General features: G+C 46.5%; 1 protein-coding gene across 2 annotated transcripts in view; it reads right to left on the bottom strand.

Moving 5' to 3' along the window:
- SPOCK1 (SPARC (osteonectin), cwcv and kazal like domains proteoglycan 1) overlaps positions 1-25,132 on the bottom strand; it is a 584,015-nt gene that overhangs the window by 184,822 nt on the left and 374,061 nt on the right. For both annotated transcript variants that reach the window (XM_070793622.1, XM_019964962.2), the window contains one exon: positions 19,878-19,992. In XM_070793622.1, the coding sequence (XP_070649723.1) occupies positions 19,878-19,992 (115 nt within the window). The remainder of the gene's footprint in view (positions 1-19,877; positions 19,993-25,132) is intronic.

Raw genomic sequence — 25,132 nt, forward strand, 5'->3', positions numbered from 1 at the left:
TCATTAACCCATTTTATAGAAGCAAAAAAGCAGAGGTCTGCTTAACCAGTCCCAGTCCCTTCTTCTCTGACCTGTCTTTGTTCTCTCATCAAATCTCTATGGCAGACCTGTCAGCTCAGAGGCCTAGAGAACCCACCCAGGAGCCAACCCTTTCCAGTAATCACAGTGTCTGTTTGCTGGCAGCCAGGATCACTGCATCTTATTATCATGTTAATATCAAACTGCCCATTGAAAACCAAGATTGAATTTGTTTGCAAAATCAGAACTAATTGCTTCTGAAACAAGGATGGAAGATACTCAGACAGTTGATACAGTGACTATGTTGAACCAGAGACAAAATAATGAATGCTAATTAAAAGGGAAAATATGTTAACCATTGAAATAATCTGTCCTGTAAAATGAAGCTATAATTCCTCCATTGTTAGAGTTATTTGAGTCATTATACTAAGTCATAAAATGACACAGGAGGAGTATAATGGCTTGTGTCATTTCAAAAGCTGCTTTGTGAGAGAGATAGACTCCCACGTGAGACAAGCTACACCCTGGTATCTGTGGGCTCAGGAGTCTCTTTCCCAAATGAAGAAGGTCCCAGATATAAGATCCTGTCCAGAGAGAGTTCAGGTTTCCTAATAAACAGATGCCTATTAGAGAACTGTGGAAAAAAATGCCCAGTCTCTGTAGAGTAACTGTTGAGCATCTTGGAGTGTTGTAAGCACCACCAGGCACTCACATGGTGCAAACACAAGCTATTTACAGAAGCTTAAAATTTTAAAGGGCAAATATATAATAATGAGCATAGCAGCTAAACATTTATTGAGGCCTTATTATTCTGCTGGTACTATTATTACTACCAGCAAGAGTAAGTAACATGTTCTGAGCGCTTACAATGTTCCAGGCCCTTTACATGAACTGTCACATTCACACCTGCCAGCAGCTCCAAGGAGGAGAAAAGTGATGGTAGAAATGGGAAGAAGTGTGAGGAGTGAGCCAGGGAGAGTTTGTGAGCAAAGAAGACCTACTGGATGGGAAGGACCAAGACCACAAGGTGGACCCTGGTCATCAGGGAGAAGCACCTACTAATTCACTGATTCAGGCCTGCACATCACTCACAGTAAGCCAGCACCCTGTGTGGCTTCATTCCATCTGGCTTGGCCCAAGTAAGGAGGCTGAGCGTGTGATATCTCCCAGGTCAAGGCTCAAATGCATCAGAAGAGACAAGCAGGTGCCAGAATCAACAGAAAGCCCTCAATGCCCCGGCATACTCCCAAGCCACCACCACATCAGCTTATTACTTCAAACCCATAGGAAAAGTATGTATTTTTAGTTTTTAGAGCAGAATCAGGGCCACCAAAAAGACATGTGGCTGGTATGGATGCAATTCCAAAAGTAGGAACATCTGTGTGTGTGTGTGTGTGTGTGTGTGAATGTCAACCTCTGGCCTGCAATTCATTTCAACTTGAGCCTCCGTGACCTGCCTTTCACCTGAGCTGTGTAATGGCCCAGGCAGCTGGAAAAGCATCTAACCTTCAAAGATGACAAGATTCAATAGCCAGAGGAGAGTTTCCAAAAACATTGTATGTGCATGTAGAAAAGAGCTGGAAATGCATTAAGAGGGCACATACCAGGGAACACACCCTCTGCCAGGTAGGAGTGAGGGTGTGAGAAAGGGAACTTCAGCTTTGTCACTCCATATATCTAGTATCTGACTCTATACCAGGTATTGCTGGTTTAATCTGTTCAAAATCTAAACATGGAAGGTATTTTCAGAAATTTAAAAGAAATGCATGTTGTCAAGCCTACCCTTCACTGCCAGCCGTGCCTCTCTCCAGTAATGTTTGAAAAAGTCAAGGTGATTGAAATAGAAGATCTTTCAGGTGCAGGAAGGAGGGCTGAATAAAGGAAGTTCATCTGCATAAAAGCATTGGGGAATACTCAAAAGATTCTGGTGAAGACCAACAGGTCAGATCTATTGAACTATGTTTCTTCATTACTGTATTTTCAGGGCCTATTTAAGCAAAGCTATCAAAGCTGAAGGTATAATTATTCCAAAGGTGGTTAGGACCCTGGAGACAGTCTATTTACTAAACATTCATAACAAACGTACTGCACTGCGCTGTGCTTAGTCACTCAGTTGTGTCCAAATCTTTGTGACCCCATGGACTATAGCCCGCCCGGCTCCTCTATCCATAGCAAGTATCCAGGCAAGAATACTGGAGTGGGTTGCCACGCCCTCCTCCAGGGGATCTTCCCAACCCAGGGATCAAACCCAGGTCTCCTGCATTGCAGGCGGATTCTTTACTGTCCAACCTACCAGGGAAACCCAATATACCTACTATGTGCCAGTAATTGGGTAAAGAATTCAAAGACAATACTAGCATTGTGTTAAATGTACTTCCTAAAACACATATTACCTGTAACAATTCTTTGTAAACGTAATGATATTTAATTATTCTGAATGACTGAATTTATTTGGGATAGGTGTTACCTTAACTGTTTTTATTCTTACTCACATCTTGAGACAGTAAAGAGTCTCTGCCCATGGACTCCTCCAGGAAAGAATACTGGAGTGGATTGCCATTCCCTTCTCCAGGGACTGAAACCTCATCTTCTGCTTGGCAGGCGGATTCTTTACCACTGAGCCACCAGGGAAGCCCAAAGAGTCTCACAGACTGCTGACTTGCTCAAGAAAATTTCTAACAGCAAGACATTCACTATTTATTTCAGGACCCCCATCACCACCCTCAGGCCATTCTACATTTAAGAGTGTCAGAAGCAGTTTGTGGGCCAATGGCTAAAGGCCAAAAGGAAAGGAAGTTGCCAGATTATAAACCCAGATCTCTGGTGTTCTCCCATTCTGCACATTACTTGAATCAAGGTTTCCTTATACTTGAAACCAAACAGATATGTCTAGGGATCCTCATCAAACCTAAACTCACAATGCCCTCAAGTGTCTCCTGACCAGATCAGGAGGATTAGCGGGCGGATGTGATTATGTAAATTCCACTAAGTGCTCAGAGACTGTCTGCAGTCACCTTCCATTAAGGCAACGACACAACATGGCCAGTGGCACCAGGGGCTGGGAGGCAGGGGTTTTAACTCAGAGTTCAGCTTGTGGAAGAGCTCGGCCGCTGGGGCCTGCATGCAAAACCAGTCTGTGTGGGTGGGTGCACATGTGCACGCACGCATGCACGCACACACACACACACACACACACAGAGACATTTACAGGCCACAACTAAAATTCTGCTTTGTTAATGAAAAGTGCTAAGCCAGCAGTGTAATAGCAGCTATTAGGGAAATATAAGTGAACAGTTAAGCTTCCTTTATTCCCTTAGGATAATGGATAGCAGTGTACTGTTTTAAAAATCCATTTCTCCCTAAAAGGGAGCAGAAGAGAAACTGTCACTATTACCCAAAGACCTTTGGCATCCCCATTTGACTTCTTGTTTGCTGATCGTCTTTGCTGGTCCAAGAAAGCAAGGTCCCTTTCTAGCCCTGAGACCTTAGAGGAAATCTTTTAGCAACGGACACACTAATTGGGAAAAAAAAAAATCAAATGTTAAGCAAGAAGCCTAGGGCTGAGAATTTCCACTGCCTCTCTCCCTGAGCATTCCTGATCCTCCCTCTCTGCAGGAGGGAACAGAAGTACTGCGGGTTTTGCTACAGCTTCCAGCTAAGTGTATGTGAGCTCAGGTGTGCACACGAGGCTGAGTGCAGGTACATGCAATTCTGTCACTGGCTCTGTGATGTCATCTTCGAAAATATATTCTTACATTCCTGGGAGGCGATTCATTATTATGGGACATGTGCATGAGGGAAGAAATAGCCACATTTGTTTTCTAGTCACCAGCAACAAAGCCCATTCTGGGAGGGCTACATATGACCTAATAGGAAGAATAAGTCAGCAAAATTAAACAGAGGAGGGTAGATGGCATTAGGGACATTGCCTCTTTAGGTCAGGCCCAGAGCTGAAGCTGAAGTTCCAATACTTTGGCTACCTGATGCGAAGAGCTGACTCATTGGAAAAGACCCTGATGCTGGGAAAGACTGAGGGCAGGAGGAGAAGGGGATGACAGAGGATGAGATGGTTGGATGGCATCACCAACTCAATGGACATGAGTCTGAGCAAACTCTGGGAGACAGTGAAGGACAGGGAAGCCTAATGTGCTACAGTTCATGGGGTTGCAAAGAGTCAGACATGACTGAGAGCCTGGAATGAGACAGGCTGGAAGCTGATAGAGACATGGATCCAAGGAGATTCGGCTGAACACCAATATCTGCAAACTATCAACACGACACCACTCACCACCAGTACTGCAGAACGCAAGCACAGTCACATCTACATTGTAACTTTCACTTGATCTGAAAGCTTTCTCCAAGCCAAGGTTGGAGCCACTGACAAACTCCTCACCTCTGCAGCAGCCCAGCTGGTAGGGGATTTTCTGGGTGGGGAGGCCAAGGATGAAGCCTAGTTCTCTTGGTCTTGTGCTTTCTCAACACCTTCTCCTTCCAGGTTCCTCTCACCTTTTCCCAAGGACCAGCTCCACTGCCACCCGTCCTGGAAGAAGTCTCAAACAGCCCTTCCCTTCCCCCAAGCACGTCTGTCCCATGGCCATTGTTCCCAGTCCGTTGTTCATGCCCCACAGGCCTTTAGCACTGGCCACTTTGGACTATGCTCACTGAGGTCCCCAGCTCCTCCCACATACAGAAAAGATGCTCAAGGATGTATCAGCACAGAGAGCAGTAACCCTGTGTCCAAATGCTATTCCAGAGTAGAACCTGGACCAATGTATAAAGGTTACTAACAGAAAATATCTGACTCAATACAAGGAAGACATCTCACAGAGTGAGAACTGTCCAAGGACAGAGGTTCCAACTCAGAAGGTTGGGGATGGAGGCTCCCAGTACCACAAGAGTTCAAGCAGACGTCATTTGAAGGAAGGGGATTCTACAAAAGGCATGCTCTGATTTCTGTAAGCATTCTTATATATGATGGATAATAAGGAGGCTGTTTCTTTTTTTTTAATATTGTAGTCAAGTACACTGAACATCCTTGAATATATACATGTATCTGTATTTGCTTCCATGAGATAGGGTGTCCAAAATGGAACCAAGGGGCCAATGAGGTCAAAATACCCACTGGAAATGTTGTAGCAATTTGCACCCTGAAGGAAGCATTGGTCCATTATCCCAACCCTGTGTTCTGAAGACAGCTACCAAGATTTGCAGAGTAAAGTGCTTAGATTCACCACCAAAGGTCCACAGGTAATCAGCAGAGCCATTAAGAGCAGCAAGCCAATTTCACCCCATAACATGAAGTTAAAAAAAAAGGCACATGGAAAAATTGCTGAAGTTAGAAAGCAAGTAGATGAGCAGGAAATCAAGTGTCACCCCAGTATGTGCCAGTCAGTTGGCAAGTACTCTGTGAGCTCACACAGGGGGCAGACAGCAGCAGCTGTGGTCCAGGCCCCCTCCCTGGCACCAGGTGGACCAAGCCTCCTGGCACCAGGCTTCTCCCCAGGACAGAGGATGGACCCTCAAGACTGCTACCTGCTGTTTTCCCAAGTTTCTTATTGGCTGAGCAGGCACCTTGGGCTGGAATATTTCTCCCTAGCTTACTCTCAAGGACAGGAAGGGCCAGTCACAAGGGCCAAGGAGCAGAGGCAGACCTCAGAGACAGGAGATTCTGGAGCCTGCAAGCCTCCTGGATGAAGCAAGACAGTGAATTTAGGCCAGTCACCAAGAACCACAATGGAGTCACAGAAAGCTATTCAGTCTTGGCCTGTGGTGGCTGGCAGAGTGCATCCCCAGTGGTGCCCTTCTCCTGTTTTCTTCCTGAAGGTAGATCCAAAGGCCATTCTGTAGTCCTCAGCAAACACAGACCTCCAGCTCTGAGGGACCCAAGGGGTGGATGAGATGGATGATACCTGACCATCAACAAGGCCAAGTCTCTGGCCCCAAAGGATGGTTGACCTTCAGATATATCTAGTCACAGAGCACAGAGAGAGGGTGGGCTGTAAGGAAGCTGCCAGCCACCAAGTCAGGGCAGGGAAAAGAATCAGGGTATGATGCCCCGCCCCCCACCAAGAATAGGGCCACTTCCATACCACGGTGACATACAAGTTACCTCCAGGTTCCCCATGGGGTTTCACAGGCACTTCTTAGTATTTTCTGGGTGTCTAGGAATGTGGTAGGTGCTATGCAGAAAATAGAGGGAATACAATATGCTGTTGACCTCATGATAAGAGCCCTAACCCTCACCTGCAACATCATTGTTCAAGTTGGCTGACCCATCAGAGCTTCTAAGTAAGTCCATCAGCTTGGCCCTGCACCTCCAGCTCCTTTCATGACTCAACTGATTCATTCATCCATGAAGTATGTTGTGAATACCTGCAGGGTGTGAAGACCTGGAGTCATACTCCAGAGGGAACTAGATATTATGAGTAAGTGGGATGAGCATGATCAGGGTGGAGTGGGGGTAGGGGACATACTCTGCTGGTAGGGTACTCACTAACCATGACAACTGACACAACCCCCACACGACAAACAGAAAGGCCTTGGCAGATGTGAACTCACATGAGCCTGGCAAGAATCGTCACCCCACCTTCTGGTTCCTTGAGCATCTGGAGTCTCATATGAGAAACTAACTTTCATTGAACACCTACTATGTTCCAGCATCATTTTAAAGTCATCCTCTGATGAGAAAATGCAGATTGCATGTAGGGAAGTATCTGGAAGTCTAAGAAGCCCTTATACAGAAGATGAGCTTTGAGCAGCCTTGCCCTGGTCCCCCATCTCTGCCACATAAAGGCTGTATAGGATTGAGCAAGTCACAAAGTGTCTGAGCCAGAGTCTCCACTCACTCTTAAACTCCTAGGAAAATGGTAAATACCACTGGCGTGCTGCCCCTTCCCTGCCTTCTACCCCTGGCCCAGTTCCAACTGCAGCTGTGCATGGCTGCTCCCTTCTTGAAATTTTAACTTTAGTTTATAGGATTCTGACCTGCTAGCCTAGACTATATGCATCTGTGTTCCTACTCCTCTAGGCTACAAGCTCCAATGAGGGAAGCAAACACACACACACACACACACTCACACCTAGTCTTCCAGCTCTTCTCACATAGCACACAATCTGGCTTTAAGAATAAGAATTCAAGAAAATTCAGTCCACATTTTCTTGTCAATTATAAAAAAACTCTACCAGATCTTTAACAATGGTTCTTTTAAATCTTCAATTCATAAACAATTGTTGTTTTATTCTGATGCTTTCTTGAAAGCTTTTGCAATAAACTATAATTAAAAAGTAATTTAAAAACTCAGTCCATCCTAAGCTACAACACTATGTCCCTCTCTGGTGCAAAGCCACATAAAAGTTCTTTTCACACCTGGCCTGAGAGCCGACCCTGTCTGTGGCCTTCAAAGCTCTGTACACTCTGGCCCTGCCTCCCTCCCCAGGTGCTCGTAGCCAGGCCCCTCTCTGTCACTGCCTTTCTGCAGCCCAGGCCTCTCTGCTCCTACTTCCTCTAGGACACGAAGGCCCTTCCCTTTCTCTGAGCCAAGGCCTTTGCAAAGACTGTTCCCCTCTCCAAGACGTCTTATTCCTGCTCTGTACCTTCTCCCCAGCTGGCACCTTACACCTTTCACCCCTTCAACCAACCTAAAGTGACTCTCTTATGGTACCCTGCTGTTATCCTACTTAATACATAGCACAATTTACATGATACTCCTTTATACCTGTCTTTTCCAGTAGACTTTAATCTCCACAAGGGTAGACTGTGTCTATTCATCACAGAATTCCAGAGTCTGGCAAGTGAAAAGCACCATAAATACTTGTTAAAGAAATGATCACAGACTCCAATTAATGACCTCTAACCCACCATCACCGGGTCTTCACAGGCAGTTCAGTGGAAAAGCACCTGCCAGCCAAGCAGGAGATGTGGGTTCAATCCCTGGGTTGGGAAGATCCCCTGGGGAATAAAATGGCAACCCACTCCAGTATTCTTGCTTGGGAAATTCCATGGACAGAGGAGCCTGGCAGGCTACAGTCCTTGGGGCTGCAAGGAGTCGAACACAACTGAAGGACTGAACAGTAGCAGCAACACATCATTACCAGTGTGCAGAAGTCCCTTTCCGAGAGACAGTCCTGCCAACAGGTGGGACTCAAGCCCGAAAGCCCTTCATCCCCATTACCTTCACAGATACCTCCCTGGACACTAGTTCCAGGCCAGAGGGGAGCCCTGTCACTTGGCCCTCCACTTGGGAATCCTCAGAGCCATGAGGTTTGAGCCAGAGCCTCCTGCCTCGTCCTCCAGTCAGCTAAGTGGGAAGCAGGGCACCCCAGCACCCCAGCTGCAGCAAGACCATGGACAAGACAGGCTGGAAGAGGGGCCTTCCACCTCTCAGTAAGACAACCACATTCATTTCAATGTGTACCCGTGAAAAACATCACTTAAGTGTGTGCCTTGGAAAGGTACCAAGGTCCCCAAACCAATTAACTTTCATCTCTCCTGTCCTTCTGTGCGTGGAAGGCCTTGCCGACTGCCCATCCCCTCTGTGAGGAACATTAAAGACAGGACATTAGCTTGAGAACATTCTATTTAAAACAAAAGTACATCCAAAGATAGCCTCAGACACCCATCTAAATCACCTCAAGTCCATTTTCTGGCCCCGGAACTCTCATGGTCAGTGCCCCAGATGGGTCCTAGCCTGGTGCCTGACATCCATAAAGAATGTCTTTCATGGTTCATTGGTTGAATTAATCTGATATAAAATGTCTAAACTAGAAACCTGTGAGTTGAGATCTTGATGAGTTTCGGCAGAGCAGCGAGCAGGCCACAGCAGATTTATTAATAACAAAGGCGAAGGAAAGAAGTTTAAAAAACTTAAAACAGAAGTAAGTGACAGTGGGAAAAACAACGTGATCAATTCTGAAAAAGAAGACGATGTTGTGTCCTGACGCCACACTGACCTTGCTCCCCTGGACACAGGGCACAGCTCTCTCCAGACCCTGGAAAGTGGCCAAGAACGGGCAGGCGACACACACATGCCATGAGTCTCAGGTGGCTTAAGCTTGTCTGCTGCCTCTTGTTTAAGGGTGGACGGGCTAAAATGACAACTCACACCCATGTGCCACTCAGCACACCCTGAGCCCTGATGGAAATCATGCCTCGCCATGACCTCTCCAAATTAGGCACACCCACCTCAACCTCCTGTTTTCTAATCCATCTCAAATGATGCACAAAATGTGTTACTGTATGTGGCTTAGTGACTAAACCACCACCATGCATTCCTTAATATGTAAGAGCACCAAGAAGCACAGCAGCAGAAGCACAGCAACTGCAGCCCAGTGATCTGGGGCAGAACCACAGAGCAGGGAAGTACGCTTAATGCTTTCTAACAAAGCTACGACAAACCTAGACAGCATATTAAAAAGCAGAGACATTATTTCGCTGAAAAGGTCCGTATAGTCAAAGCTATGATTTTTCTAATAGTCATGTATGGATGTGAGAGTTGGATCATAAAGAAGGCTGAGCACTGAACAACTGCTGCTTTTGAACTATGGTGATGGAGAAGAGCCTTGAGAGTCCCCTGGACAGCAAGGAGATCAAACCAGTCAATCTCAAAGGAAATCAACCCTGAATATTCATTGGAAGGACTGATGCTGAAACTGAGGCTCCAATACCTTGGCCACCTAATGAAAAGAGCCAACTCACTAGAAAAAACTCTGATGCTGGGAAAGACTGAGGACAAGAGGAGGAGGGAACGACACAGAATGAGATAATTGGATGGCATCACTGACTCAATGGACATGAGTTTGAGCAAACTCCAGGAGATGGTGAAGGACAGGGAAGCCTAGCCTGCCACGGTCCATGGGGTCACAGAGAGTCGGACACGACTTATTGATTGCAAAACAACAGAGACAGGGAGGGGATGAGAGAGTCATGCTCCATCAGTCCCTGTCGACAGCCACTCCCATCTCCACACACGCTTGGCTCACTAGCTCTCCAGCAACCTTGCATCTGGGCATGTGTGTCTTCAGAGAATTCCACCATAACACATTCTCCATCTCCTCCAGATAGAATCAGGCTCAAAAAAAGAGCCAGAGAGAAGAGACAAGGCTCCTTTGCTTTGGATCCACTAGAAACTGAACTGCCCTCTCTAGCAGGAGGCCCTTCTCTAGCAGTGCAGCCAGGAGGTGGGGATGGCAGGCTGGCAGAGGGCGCTGGAGAGTATTCGCGCAGGGCAGAGGATCCAGTCCCTGAGAGCTACACTCAGAAACTGCCCAGTCAGGCAGGAGACCATGAGACTGACTGAGAGGCCTCACCAAGTAGCCCTGCCCTCATCCACCCTGTCTTCAGACATAACTCTGCTTTGGCACTGGCAGTAAGGTTTGGAAAAAAAAAGGGGGGGGGGCGGGGGGCAAGGAAACCAAGGCAGGGCAAGATATGGGTCTGGGACATTTTCCTGACAGATGTGATTTTTATGTATTTTTAATGTATTTATGAAACTTGCCTAGTGAATCTGCCTTCCAATGTAAAGGTCTGCCTCTCACTCCTCTCCTGGCTCCAAGGGACTACAGATTCCACATGATGATTCTCATCTCCATTATGAATTGTTTTTGACTCTCTGCTGCTTTGGTCCTCAAGCTCATCTAATCAATACCCCTGCTTCAGAGAGGAAAACAAAGGTGGGGAGAAGCTAACTGGCTTTGCATGAGTTGTTCAGTCTTGCTTAGTGAAGGCCTTAGAAGCAGCTCAGGGGTGGAGGCATATGGTACTTCTTTCCTTTGAAAAAATAGCTTTGGTTTAAAGTAATTAAATATCTGTGTATTTAAGTGACATGTAGTTTGAATGATTGCTTTTGGAAAAACCACAGAGAGGAAAAACGAATCCAGAACTACTGCTTTTGGCATAGAAAGAAGGAAATGGGGTTAATAGCCGAGCTCCCCGCCAACCCCTCTATAAGGGGAAAGAGTCAGGAGAGAAGTTCCCAGGAGTGTGTGTGGAGGGGATCTAGGATTAGGAACAGATTGAGTCCTGGGCCACAGCACTGTAGGCAAAAGCGAACTCGACAGTGAAAACTCACACCCATGGCTCTGCAGCAGAGGGGGCTGCATCCCTCCATCCTGGTTCCAAATCTGCCCCTTACAGCCCTGTGCAACCAAGGGAGTTACTGACGGAAACTCAATAATCCCATCTGTAAAATGGGAATCATAATACAGACCGACAGACCCCTTTGGGAAATCCATAAGGGCACTTCTGCTCAGTGAGCTGAACCCAGTAGTGAGACGGGCTGGGACCTGGGACCCTTGCTGCAATGCTTGCACCTGGACACATCTCTCCTCCAGCAATGAAATACAAAGAAACTGTAGGGACTAAAAACAACCCAGGGCATATGCAGTTGGGGCAAATTCTGGACGCAAAAGATACGAAGAGACCAAAAAACCCAACTTCCACTTTTGAAGTGCCTGGAGCAAAAACAGGGTGTTGGCAGTAAAAGCAGGGTACTGCGCATGCGCCCTGCACACAACACTACCCAAGGGGTGGGCACACCACCTCAGCCACCCCTCTGGCCTGGGCCCTGGACACACCCCCACCCTCACCCCATATAAGGAATAAGCAAGGGAAACTGGTTTTATTCTCATTCCCTCCTGCTACAGTAGGGGCCTGAGGAAAGCCTTGCCTGAGTTTCTTGTCTGGCCTCTAGTCAATTTCTATTGACTGGGGGAAGGCCAAGAACCCTGGTTGGTTAACAGTAGGTGGCCAGCAAGTGGCAGCTTGGAACCAACCACTTTCTCTCTGTTTCCTTCAGCACCCTCGGGAAGGTGTTTGCAAAACAACAGACCACAGCAGTGGGTTTTCTGTTTAGAAAGGTGACTGATTCAGAAGTGGGCCCACACTCCAAACTCCACTGCACGTATTCCACAAATGGCCGAGAAACAGCATCAAGCCCTCATTAGCACCCTACCCAGACAACATGGCAAACAAAGATCCCGCAAGGCTAGCATAGAACACAAGGCAGTTCATAGGCCCCTTGGAGAAAGGGTATGCGTGGCATTCATACAAAATTATAGTAAGGAATGCAGGCATGATTCCACTTTGGTAACTGGAAACAATGCCTGGAATTGTGAAGCACCAGAAAGCCATCCAGGTACCCAGGAATCACCCGCCTTCCACGTGGCTGTGTGTCTCCCAAACTGAGACAGACACGTGTGTATATAATCAACCAGTTCAAAGTCCCTGTAGCAGGAGGCAGTGCTTTGCTGTAAAACAAAACTGAGATGAAATAACCGTCATCCTTTCAAATATCCTCTGAGAGTTTGGTATTTGAGGCGCATCCTGTGATGTACTTCTCTCTGACCTCAGACACTTTGATTCTGTTTTTCAAGTTCACATAAAAGACAGAGAGCTCTCAGATTGGTCCACTGCACTGCCAGCCTCGACTGGATCTGAATTCTTCACTGGTGCCGAGAATTCGTTGTTATTCCAGATAATTAGGAAGTAGAGATAAAGGACCATTACGTTAGAGAGGCCTGGCCCACTGGGAAGACCAGCTGTCGGCTCCTTATTTAAAAACAGATTAGTTCCCACTGCTCCCAGAAGGCTTCCAAGGGTACACTCAGACATCGAGAGTCCCACCCTGACATCCTTCCCTGTCATTCACGATGCACGTGCAGAATTTGAGAATGCAGCTTGTCTGGAAGACTTAAAACAAATGCTTCAATTTTCCATTCTCCAAATGAAAATCAATGGCAACAGAGAGGCAAAATCAATGTTCAGCGCTCTGTAGGGAGAAGCCCTCCCCATCTCTCGCCCACCCAGAACAATAAATCAGAATGAGCTATCCCACTGGCAGTGAATTCCTGAGAGCAGATCCCTCTGCAGGTAGTATGACTTTCTGTCCATTTTTTCATCAATCACACCCTAAGAGGGTATTCTCTTTAAGAAGAGCTGAGAGAATATTTTTAAAACTTAAGTTAGAAAGAGTAACACACTGCTGTACTAAAAACTCTTCTTCCCTAAACTGATTTGCCACTAGGATCTTTGGCACCTAAGACCAGAATTTGACTTAACTGTTTCCCCAAGTTATCAAACATTAAAGAATGCTCAGGCACCCCAATGACCCACTTCCCAAAACAAACCATGATCTGCTGTCACCAATGGTTAGCTTATATCCACCACAATGCCATATAAACATAAATCATACAATTCATATTTTTTGTCCTCTGTCACTGAGCAGAATTATTATGAGATTCATCCATGCTGTAGCACGTATCAATAGCTTATTCTTTTTTTCATTTTTGAGTATTACTCCATTGAAATGAATATACCACAGCTTGTTATCTGTTCACCTGTTGATGAATGTTTGGGCTGTTTCCAGCTTTTAGCTGTTACAAGTAAAGCTGCTATGAACATTTGTGAGTCAGCCTTTACATGGACATATGCTTTCATTACATATTCTAGAAACAAATCTTTTGTTGGACATATGTTTTGCAAATATTTTCTCCCAGTGTGGCTTGTCCTTTTATTAGTCTAACAGTGTCTTTTGAAGATCAAAGTTTTTACTTTTGATGAAATCCAATTTGGTGATTTTCTTTTTTTTTTTTTTCTGGCATTTATAGTTCATGGTTTCTTTGTGCTCTGTTTAAGAAATCTTTATCAATCCCAAGGTTACTACTCTTGCTTCTTTCTAAAAGCTCTACCATCTCAGCTCTTATATTTAGGTCTATGATCCACTTCAAGTTATTTTTAATATTGTACATTATATAATCACTAAGATTTATATCGATAAAGTGCTGTGGTATCATAAAATACTTATTTGTAAATATCAATTGAAGAGAACCCAATACCAATTGTTATATACATGATAAACACCACTCAATAAGCAAGTTTTGACAAAAACAAATCAATGGACAAAAGTAGAGGAAAGAATGGAAGGCGATGTACTGGAATATTTTAATTACTATTTTTAGATTCTATGACCATGGCTTGTTTCCTGTTTCTTTTTCTTTGTCTATACTTTTCAGTGTTTTCCATAATGAGCCTCAATTACCATAATATCAAAAATAAATTAGAATGTTAAGAAAAAGTCATCTAAGAGAAGCTTTTGTGACCCCAGGTTTCCTTCACACTGCTCTTAAGTGCATCAATGGCCCTCTTAGAGCACCTAAAAGATGAACATGCAACCAAGAATTAACCCTCTCCCCACCCTACTCAATACAGCTCAACAACAAGAAGAGATAAAACGCAGAATTTCCAAAGAGAATCTGAGTTTAGCTGAAGTCTCTCAATGAAACTAACCACAAGCCCAATACCATTCTAATACTGGGGGAGCGTTTGCACTGAAATTGCTAGTCCAGTCACCCTGACACCAGGTGGTCACAAATGTGTGTGTGTCAAACAGCTTCTCCACTCACGTAGTCTCCAAGGGCAAAGAAAACTAATGAATTTCTCTTGTAGATGTGCTTATAGTCCTCCGTCTAAACTTGCTTGCAAAGACAGCCCAAGTCCGCAGCCTCACAAGCAGCCCCAGGCCAACCAGCCATCTCTCCATGTGTGTGCGGTCCTGACTGTCTGGCAGGCAGGATTTACCCCTTGAGCTGCTGCAGAGGCCAGACGGCCTGATGGGATTGCCTACAGATGTTTCAGAGAAAGAAAGATGACTTCCCTGATTGATGAATAAATAAGAGTTGTCAACACGGCCTCCCTGGTCAGAAGGGATCCCTGAAGTATAATGTGGAAGGACAGATGTTTCATCTGGGAAGACGTCCAAGACCCAAGAAGAGGTGTGTACTGGGCTGATAAGGGCTGAGTAATTCAGCCTCCAAAGGGGAGGGGAGGCAGGCACAACTGCAGAGAACACCACCACAGAGCTCCCCCTGGACACAGGCCACCTCCCCAATCCTGAGGAGGACACGGGCATACCCCTCAGTCAGAGCCTCCTCTTTGGGCTGTTTTTCCAGTCAATGAATGATACCCATCATCAGAAATGCAGTTTTTGTCCAACTCCTCACCTGTCGTGAATCACAAAGCAGGCACCAGGCTTCCGTGGGCAGGAAATCCAAAGGCCAGAACAAGACAGTGGGCAGGGCCCCTGGGGTGAGCTACTTATTCTCAGGAGCATGCAAATGAGGGGTTTTCTGGCTGGACTTCCAGAATGAATCAGACAATAGTAATATCTATTACCATAACTGCTGTAGTCATTGTAAAACTAGTTGTCCTTATGTGACACTAAACTATGTACCTCCGTCTTTCTGACCTCTCACAAAAAAATACACACAAAATGTTCTATGCAAGGATTAGTAAAACTTACCACCCATAAACCCTCTCTGCAAGAATCACTAAAGGATGTATCCCAGCAAATGGGCAAGAGGAAGGGGGTAAACACTTTCTTTAAACCCATGTTAGAGTGGAGGGAACCCAGAATCAGAAAGGTCGAGTAACTTACCAAGGTCACACAGCTAGAAAGTAGCCAACCTGGGAATGGAGCCCAGAATGGTCTCATTCTCAAATCTATGCTCTGAGCCACTGAACTCTGTAGCCACCAGGAGATGCCAGAGATGAGGATAACACTTTCAACACGAGCAAAAAAGTGGTGGTGTTTCCAAACAAAAACACGGCATGCCCAGAAAAGCACCATTTACACCTAGATATGCCACAGGACTGGAAAAGGCAATGGCACCCCGCTCCAGTGCTCCTGCCTGGAGAATCCCATGGATGGAGGAGCCTGGTAGGCTGCAGTCCATGGGGTCGCTGAGGGTTGGACATGACTGAACGACTTCACTTTCACTTTTCACTTTCATGCATTGGAGAAGGGAATGGCAACCCACTCCAGTGTTCTTGCCTGGAGAATCCTAGGGACGGGGGAGCAGAGTTGGACACGACTGAAGCAACTTAGCAGCAGCAGCAGCATGCCACAGGACTGGAAAAGGTCAGTTTTCATTCCAATCCCAAAGAAAGGCAATGCCAAAGAATGCTCAAACTACCACACAATTGCACTCATCTCACATGCTAGTAAAGTAATGCTCAAAATTCTCCAAGCCAGGCTTCAGCAATATGAACCGTGAACTTCCTGATGTTCAAGCTGATTTTAGAAAAGGCAGAGGAACCAGAGATCAAATTGCCAACATCGCTAGATCATCAAAAAAGCAAGAGAGTTCCAGAAAAACATCTATTTATGCTTTATTGACTATGCCAAAGCCTTTGACTGTGTGGATCACAATAAACTGTGGAAAATTCTGAAAGAGATGGGAATACCAGACCACCTGACCTGCCTCTTGAGAAATCTGTATGCAGGTCAGGAAGCAACAGTTAGAACTGGACATGGAACAACAGACTGGTTCCAAATAGGAAAAGGAGTACGTCAAGGTTGTATATTGTCACCCTGCTTATTTAACTTATATGCAGAGTACATCATGAGAAACGCTGGACTGGAAGAAACACAAGCTGCAATCAAGACTGCTGGGAGAAATATCAATAACCTCAGATATGCAGATGACACCACCCTTATGGCAGAAAGTGGAGAAGAACTAAAGAGACTCTTGAAAGTGAAAGTGGAGAGTGAAAAAGTTGGCTTAAAGCTCAACATTCAGAAAACGAAGATCATGGCATCTGGTCCCACGCATTCATGGGACATAGATGGAGAAACAGTGGAAATATTTTTGGGGTCTCCAAAATCACTGCAGATGGTGATTGCAGCCATGAAATTAAAAGACGCTTACTCCTTGGAAGGAAAGTTATGACCAACCTAGATAGCATATTCAAAAGCAGAGACATTACTTTGCCAACAAAGGTCCGTCTAGTCAAGGCTATGATTTTTCCTGTGGTCATGTATGGATGTCCGAGTTGGACTATGAAAAAGGCTGAGCGCCGAAGAATTGATGCTTTTGAACTGTGGTGTTGGAGAAGACTCTTGAGAGTCCCTTGGACTGCAAGGAGATCCAACCAGTACATTGTGAAGGAGATCAGCCTTGGGATTTCTTTGGAGGGAATGATGCTGAGGCTGAAACTCCAGTGCTTTGGCCACCTCATGGGAAGAGTTGACTCATTGGAAAAGACTCTGATGCTGGGAGGGATTGGGGGCAGGAGGAGAAAGGGACGACAGAGGATGAAATGGCTGGATGGCATCACTGACTCGATGGACGTGAGTGAACTCCGGGAGTTGGTGATGGACAGGGAGGCCTGGCGTGCTGTGATTCATGGGGTCATGAAGAGTCAGACATGACTGAGCTACTGAACTGAACTGAACTGAACTGATGCCTGAATACCAGTGAGGTTTCTGCCTGTGTCTCAAACAGATTTGAGCTTATAACTAAAACTCTCTTGTCTGGGACTTACAGACAGGGCTATATTCCAGGAGGAAACAGGCAATGGACTGTCCATGTTACACACACACACACACACACACATAAAACCAGATGGTCGATCAACACAACACTATTCCAAGGAGTATTTGGTATTTGCAGCAAAAGAGACCACACTGTTTGTCCTTCAGAGAATGAAGAAGTCTTGTGTGGCAGGAGAATCTAGGAGAGCTTTCTCACGGTATATATGCCTTAGAAGGACTTTTGAAGAACAACAAAAAATGATTGTTTTTCACATCCCACCCTGCATGTAGTGATCTAGATTTTCCTTGAGAGGAGAAATAGGGTCTCTTGTTTACCTCTGCAGCCTCAAAGCCAAACAAAGGCCTGGCATATAGTAGGTACCTAATACCTTTTTGTTAAATGACAAGGAATGAGAGGATAGACAAAACAGATCAAATGATGTGGCCTATGCATGGTACTCAGAGAAAGCAATGGCACCCCACTCCAGTACTCTTGCCTGGAAAATACCATGGATGGAGGGGCCTGGTGGGCTGCAGTCCATGGGGTCCCTAGAAGTCGGACACGACTGAGCGACTTCACTTTCACTTTTCACTTTCATTCATTGGAGAAGGAAATGGCAACCCACTCCAATGTTCTTGCCTGGAGAATGCCAGGGATGGGGGAGCCTTGGGGGCTGCCGTCTATGGGGTCACACAGAGTCGGATACGACTGAAGCGACTTAGCAGCAGCAGCAGCAGCAGCATGCATGGTACTGACGAAAAACATAAGCTTTGGAGCTCGACAGTCCTCGACACAGCTGCCACTTACAACTATACAAGCAAATGACCAACTCCTTTCTCTGCCTCAGTTTTCTCATTTTTAGAATGAAGACAAAAATCAGCACCAACTTGAAAAAAATCACTGGAGGAATTCAAGGCTACAGGTCCTGAGCATAATGCCTGGCATATGCTAGATAGGGTTCAGGGGTGAGATCTGGCTTTAATTCCAGCGAGAACACTGGGGAAGAGCAAAGCACATTATAACACCTTGAATCCCAGTCTTATGGAGACAAAACTTGACTGTTGTTAGGTGATCACAGAGACCAGGTCCGCGGCTGCAGGTGCTGGGTTTGCAGGGCCCTGTGCTATCAGGCCACTCCCAAGCACCGCTTCACTGCTGGACTGCCTGCCAGAGCATAGGAGCTCCCCACACATGTTCTTAGGAACTGAGGGAACTGAAAGCATGTCCCCAAAAGAGCGGCCACAGGGGCAAGCATTGCTCCGACTTCAAGAACTAAGAGATGGGATAGGACTCATTCTGCACGGTCCCAGGGTCAAATTGGAACTAACCAAAGGGCATATGTTATAACAAGTCAGATTTATCAGAAAGGCTACTCTTCTTTGCCTGAGTTTATGGTGCAGTGTAGGTAAATGGCTGATAAAGTCGCCAAATTCAAGCGTGTGTAACTCCACTGCCTCTTGCTGCACCTCTCCACTTTAGAGTCAATACAGGCACAAGGGTGGGAATGGCACTGAAATCACCTTTCTCCCACCTGCATCCCATCCAACCCCATTCTTGAAGAAAGTTTGTTGGGTGCATGTGTGCATGCGTGTGTGTGTGTGTGTGTTCTTACTTCAAGTATTTCTGCAGGACTGAAGGCAGAAGTAGCCTGAATTCAAAGGCTCATTTGTAAAAATCTAAGCTCCAGTGTTTTGGTCATCTGATGCAAACAGACAATTCATTGGAAAAGTCCTTGATGCTGGGAAAGACTGAGTTCAGAAGGAGAAGAGGGCATCAGAGGATGAGATGGCTGGATGGCATCACCAATGCAATGAATATGAACTCGGGTAAACTCCAGGAGATGGTGAGGGAGAGGGAGGCCTGGTGTGCTGCAATCCAAGGTGTCGCAAAGAGTCAGACAGGACTGTGTGACTAAATACCAACAAAGCCCAGCAGATGCTCAGAATGGGTGGAGGGTACAGGACAAAGGCTTTAATAACCCTGAAGATGAAGGGAGAGACTTCCCCCTGTGCTGAGGAAGCGGGTATCAAGTGCTTTGCCCTGAGGAAACAGGAAGACACGTTCTCGGAGGGAATTCTGGTGTGGCTGTCTTGAGGAGCAGGACCCCAAACCAGGACTCTCAGCCTGGCAAAGATTCCCACATCCCATGGAGTGCTGAAGCAGATAAACTCCCAGCTCTGACTTCAAGGGACCTTCAAGGATTATCATGGGGAGGATGTCTGTGGCAACCAGAAGACTAAAGAGAAACTTCCTGGATCCTGAAGTCATCCAAGGAGGAGGAACGGCCCCACAATGACCAGAAAGGGGTTTTCTGTTCATCTGCTTGGATGAGGGCTCAGAGTCAGATAAAGTTGATTCAAAGGAAATTAAAAGGTTAACTTTCTTTGCATATGTGTTTGAGAACTGAGATGCATACCATAGCAAGACAGCATGTACCATGCACCACATAAGACACAGATCAAACACCTGTCTCCTCCTCCCCCCTATCCCCCAGCCAGAGGTCAGGTACCCCAGATCTGGTGGCTGGAGAATACCTTGGGGCCCTTGGTTACCTGGGGAGCAGGTGCTTGCGGCTGACACACAGGGCGGTCTGGTAGTCCTGGGTCACACACACCTTGTGAGGACTGCATTTCACCTTCAGGCAGGGATCTTTGGCTGGGTCCAGGGCTGTGGCAAGAAAAGCAAGAGGAGAAGAGTTAGGACCTCCAGGTAAATTTAATTTATACTTATACTCAAATAAACAAGTGGGAAACAAACAGACCACGTGTTTGCACTCTGCACTGTTTACTTAGGCTGGAGGGAATTAGACTAAAAACCCAAACCAGGGGGAATTCTGTGTCTATGCCATGTGTTTTTCTTCAGCATCAGGACAGTGATTCTTTTGTGCTTTGGGAGTTTCAGTATCTTCATCTTGGCCAGGAATTTATTTAGAAGCCTGTGTGTTCCAAGGACCAAAAGCTACAGGGCACTCTTTGGTTCTTTGTCTGTCACTCCTTTATATGACTTTGCGCCCAATTTCACTTATTTCCTGTAATATGCGATGTCCCAGAGGAGGAGAGTTTTGCCTTCAGTTCCATCAACACGCACTGTGAGCATCCATCAGCCTATTTTAAGTTTTGTGAAGAACTTCAGGATGTACAAGATAGTTATGAGCCATACAAACTCGTGAGATAATTGGGTGGGGGAAAAAAAGCTGACACATAAATATTTATTGTGCAGGGGAGAATTAAACAAGGGCCATGACAGGCATATAAAATGATAACAGAGCTTGAAAGAATAAGAGAGATCAATTTCTGGGGCAAGGATTAATGAAGCATTAACATGTGAGTTGGATCTTGAGGGATGGGCGGGATGGTAAAAAGCAAAATGAGAAAAGGCAAGCTAGGCAGAGCAGTCAGGCCTACTCCAGGGTGGGGAGGCACGTCTGGGGAGCCCTCAGATATTCCATCTGACTAGAAAGTGTGGGCTTTGGGGGTGGGAATAACACAGGTGGTGTGGATTCATGAGTCACTGGAGAAGGGTGGTCAGAGTCAGCACACCTTAACGGCAGCACTTTCTAGAACAGGCAGAGTAGCCGGCCCCTGGCTAGGCAGCACCCCACAGGTTGAGGTGCACATGCTCCTCAGAGCAGAGAGGCCACAGGGAGCTCTCTGCAAAACAAAAGCAACAGCTCCAGCTCCCAGCTCCCGGGCCAGAAAGCCCATCAGGTGGTCAGTCTGTCAGGGCTGCCCTCCACAGCCAGGCGAGCTCACGCTCCCACATCCTCCCCCAACACACGCTCCGTTAAAAAAATCTGCATCCTGAGCAGGGAAAGAAAAACGACTCTAAGAAATATTAATACCATGCCCCCTCAACCCTGGGGCCCCTCAGCAATCATGAACGCTCTGCTCTTACAGGAAGTAAGGATTCCTGTCAGGCTACCCAGGCCTAGAATCTCAATCGTTTTCTTCCAATGGCCCCAGGGAACTCCACAAGGGACCTGAACACACGACTTCTGAAGGTATTTCTTCCTGGGGCTTGAACTGCTCAGGGAGGCTCCCTCCACTGCAACAGCTTCAGCTTCTGCAAACAGAAACCGGGTGCATTTGTAGGCCAGTCAGCTGAGCAACGAGACCCAGGCCTTGGTCCCAGGGGAGTCACCTGGTGGAGCCTACTCCCCAGTGGGTGTGCCCGGCTGCCTGGTGTTTAGCAGCAGGAAATGGACTGCAAGAGAAAGAGATGCTACAGGGACAGGGAGCTCACTCTGAGCTCTTAAACTAAGGGCGTCCCCTCTGGGAAGTGAGTGGCAGGGGCCTGTGTCTGGCCTCAGAGCCTTCCCAGGCTGGCTTTCCAGAAACTTGCAGCAGGAACTTCCTGGCTCCAGGTGGAATTCTCTGGCTTCCTGGGATGTCCTCATGAGGAGCCAGGAGGCCAGTGCATTTCAGGACAGCGGCCGTCACCAGTGCACTGCCCTCCAACCCCCACCTAGGGCTCCAGTCCAGCCAGCTGTGACTTGTTCTCCAAGACACACACAGCACAGAGCTAACAGTGCATGACAACTGGGTGACCGCTGAGAATGACCATGGCAGTCCTTTACTGCCCTTCTCACACTCCCAGTCACCACAGGTGAAGACAGACACTTAGGGACCTGAAGAAATATGGGGATCAGACCCCTGAAGAAATGTAGGGACCAGGCCCCTGGCAGCCCTGGCCACAGGAACCAAGTGAAGTATTTCCCTGACAGGTGCCAAGCATCGTAGACCCTTTGGGATTGCCACTGGAGTGGATATCATAGATGGAGAACACCAGGCTGGCCAAGGCAATGGATGTCAAAATATGCAGGACTATATGACAAGCCTTATCGCCCAACTTAAGCTTCTTTTAGCTTTTGCAGCCAGTTTCACAGACACGCACCATCCACAGTGGGGTCCAGAGGACCCCAGTGAATAGTGAGATCTCAAGGAAAGTGAGTCCGCTGAGCGGAGCAGGAAGGAGTACAGCCTCTAGACACAGTGATCCAAGTGAATGCTGCCTCCACTGCTTCCTAACCTCCTACACCTCAGGTTCCTCTTCTGTGAAATGGGATAACAGCAGTCCCTCCTATTGCTTTAGGTTGTCATCAAGATGAAATAAGTCCATCTTTAAAAGTGCTGCCAACAAACCTGGGAACATGTAAAGTGCCTCATAGGTGTCTGTTATTTTGTGTGTCTGGATTTCATTCCCAGAGTGAATAATAAGCCTTCATAATAACCAGAACGATAGCTCACACGTATCCAGTGCTTTTGACATGCAGGCAGTGAACTAAGCCCTCTAATTGGATTACTGTACTTATTTCTCACACAAACACCCACGGCGGTGTCTGCTATTCCTGTGCCCATTGTACAAAGCAGACGAGAGGAACGTTCAGTAAATGACACCTAGTCGGCTGACTCCAGAACCCAAACTCCTCAACATGATACGCCAGTGGCATGAAAAGCACCCAGAGTCTCCTAAAAAAGGTTGATGTGGGGCTTCCCTGGTGGCTCAGTGGTAAAGAATCTGCTTGCCAATGCAGGAGACACAGGTTCGATCCCTGATCCAGGAAGATTCCATATCCCAGGGAGCAACTAAGCCCGTGCACCACAACTACTGAGCCTGCACGCCTACAGCCCCTGCTCTGCAACAAGAGAAGCCACCGCAATGAGAACCCCACACAACAACGGAAGAGGAGCCCCTGCTCTCTCCACCTAGAGAAAAGCCTTCACGGCAACGAAGACCCAGCATATAAAGTAATAAATATAAAAATTATATTATAAAAAAAGGCTGATGTGGGGCCCTATCTCACACCAAGTATTGAGCCCAGATGCACCTGCTCTTGAGAGGCCTCCAGGGCAGACTGAGCCTTCAGGAATAAAAGCAAGGGGTATCCAGGGGGGCTGGTGCTGTCAAGGCTGGGTCACATGGCCTCAATATCCCCCCAAGAATAGGAGGCTGCCCACCATAGGCAACTGTGCCCTCTGCCTACCCTCTCTGAAGGCAGCAACCCCTCAAAGGAGTTACATGGTCAGTGGCCGTCAATTTTCTTTCTGCAACCTTGCCATCTGTTGCTGCTGCTGCTGCTGCTAAGTCGCTTCAGTCGTGTCTGACTCTGTGCGACCCCATAGACGGCAGCCCATCAGGCTCCACCATCCCTGGGATTCTCCAGGCAAGAACACTGGAGTGGGTTGCCATTTCCTTCTCCAATGCATGAAAGTGAAAAGTGAAAGTGAAGTCACTCAGTCGTGTCCGACTCTTAGCGACCCCATGGACTGCAGCCTACCAGGCTCCTCCGTCCATGGGATTTTCCAGGCAAGAGTACTAGAGTGGGATGCCATTGCCTTCTCCGTGCCATCTGTTACTCTGCCTAAATTAAGCTAATACTAAGATCGAGGGCAGGAGGAGAGGGGGACGACAGAGGATGAGATGGTTGGATGGCATTACCAACTCAATGGACATGGGTTTGGGTGGACTCTGGGAGTTGGTGATGGACAGGCAGGCCTGGTGTGCTGCGGTTCATGGGGTCACAAAGAGTTGGACATGACTGAGCGACTGAACTGAACTGACAGATCACCCTACTCCACTTATTTTGTTTTCTTTTTTGTAATTTTTTTACGATAGCTCTTTATTTCTTTTGGCCACATAGTGCAGCATAGTGCACACAGTCCCTAGTTCCCAGACCAGGGACTGAAACTGCACCCTGCTTCTTTGGAAGCATGGAGTCTTAACCTGTGGACTATCAGGGAAATCCCCGCTCTTCCAATTCTTGAAGCTAACATTTCTTAAAAAAAAAAAAAAAATTAAAATTAAAAAAACTCCAACCAGAAATACTACTAAATAAAAATCATCAGCTATTTAACTCTATATGCACACTTACTTAACAATTTGCATATAGAAATCAAGACTGCTAAAAATTAATTACCAGGTTCTGAATACTTCAAACATGTATGGGAATTATTTAGAGTAAATGAACTTCACAGAACAACAAAACAGTAACAAATCAAGCTGTCGGTGTTTATTTAATCACCAGGACGCATCTTGTTTTTGAAAAACAGCAGACTCAGGATTGAATGGGGATAAAGATGGTGATGGAGCGTGCCACTTCCATGTAAATGCTGCCTCTCCAATATGCTCTTTCCAGCACCCCTGAGGCTGTGGAGACTGACAGGCACCCACACCTGTACTGGGCAGGGCGGTGCGGCTCCACTTTCTAGAGGAAATAATCGGAGACCAGAATAATAAGTAGTATTCGAGAGGCCCTTTAATACGGTGCAGGGAAGCCACGCAGGGGAGGGGGTAGTGGCAGAGGGCTGAGAGGGAGCGACAACCCTGACCAGGGGCAGAAGCCTCCTTGTCAAGGTGCTAATGGTTTCTACAGACTGTGCTCCAAGTTTCTCTCTCCCCAGCGCATGCCTGGTGATAAGACTCTGCAATCCCCACAAGATGCCAAAGCCCTGCCACCTCCGTTTCTATCAAATACCTGCAGGACTCATGTGGATTCAAGCAAGACAGTATGCCCAACAAGTACCCATGGAAGGTTAATTGCATCTTTCCTGCCCATTCATGAAAACCAATCAAGTGTCAACTGGCATAGGATACGTGTCCAGTTAATTTTCTCAGTAATTTTTACAAAACATTTTTCAAAGGAAAAAAAGAATGAATTAATTGAAACAAATTTGTCAAGCTGGAAAACATCAAATTCAAAAGTCAGTTAATTACAGGCTTCATGTAAGGTTTTTTTTTTTTAATTAATTTTATTTTTTAACCTCATTGCTTGGTATCAATTAAGGTAGTGATATTTTAATTATTGTAA

This window comes from Bos indicus, chromosome 7 (assembly GCF_029378745.1).
Source record: "Bos indicus isolate NIAB-ARS_2022 breed Sahiwal x Tharparkar chromosome 7, NIAB-ARS_B.indTharparkar_mat_pri_1.0, whole genome shotgun sequence".
Lineage (NCBI taxonomy): Eukaryota > Metazoa > Chordata > Mammalia > Artiodactyla > Bovidae > Bos > Bos indicus.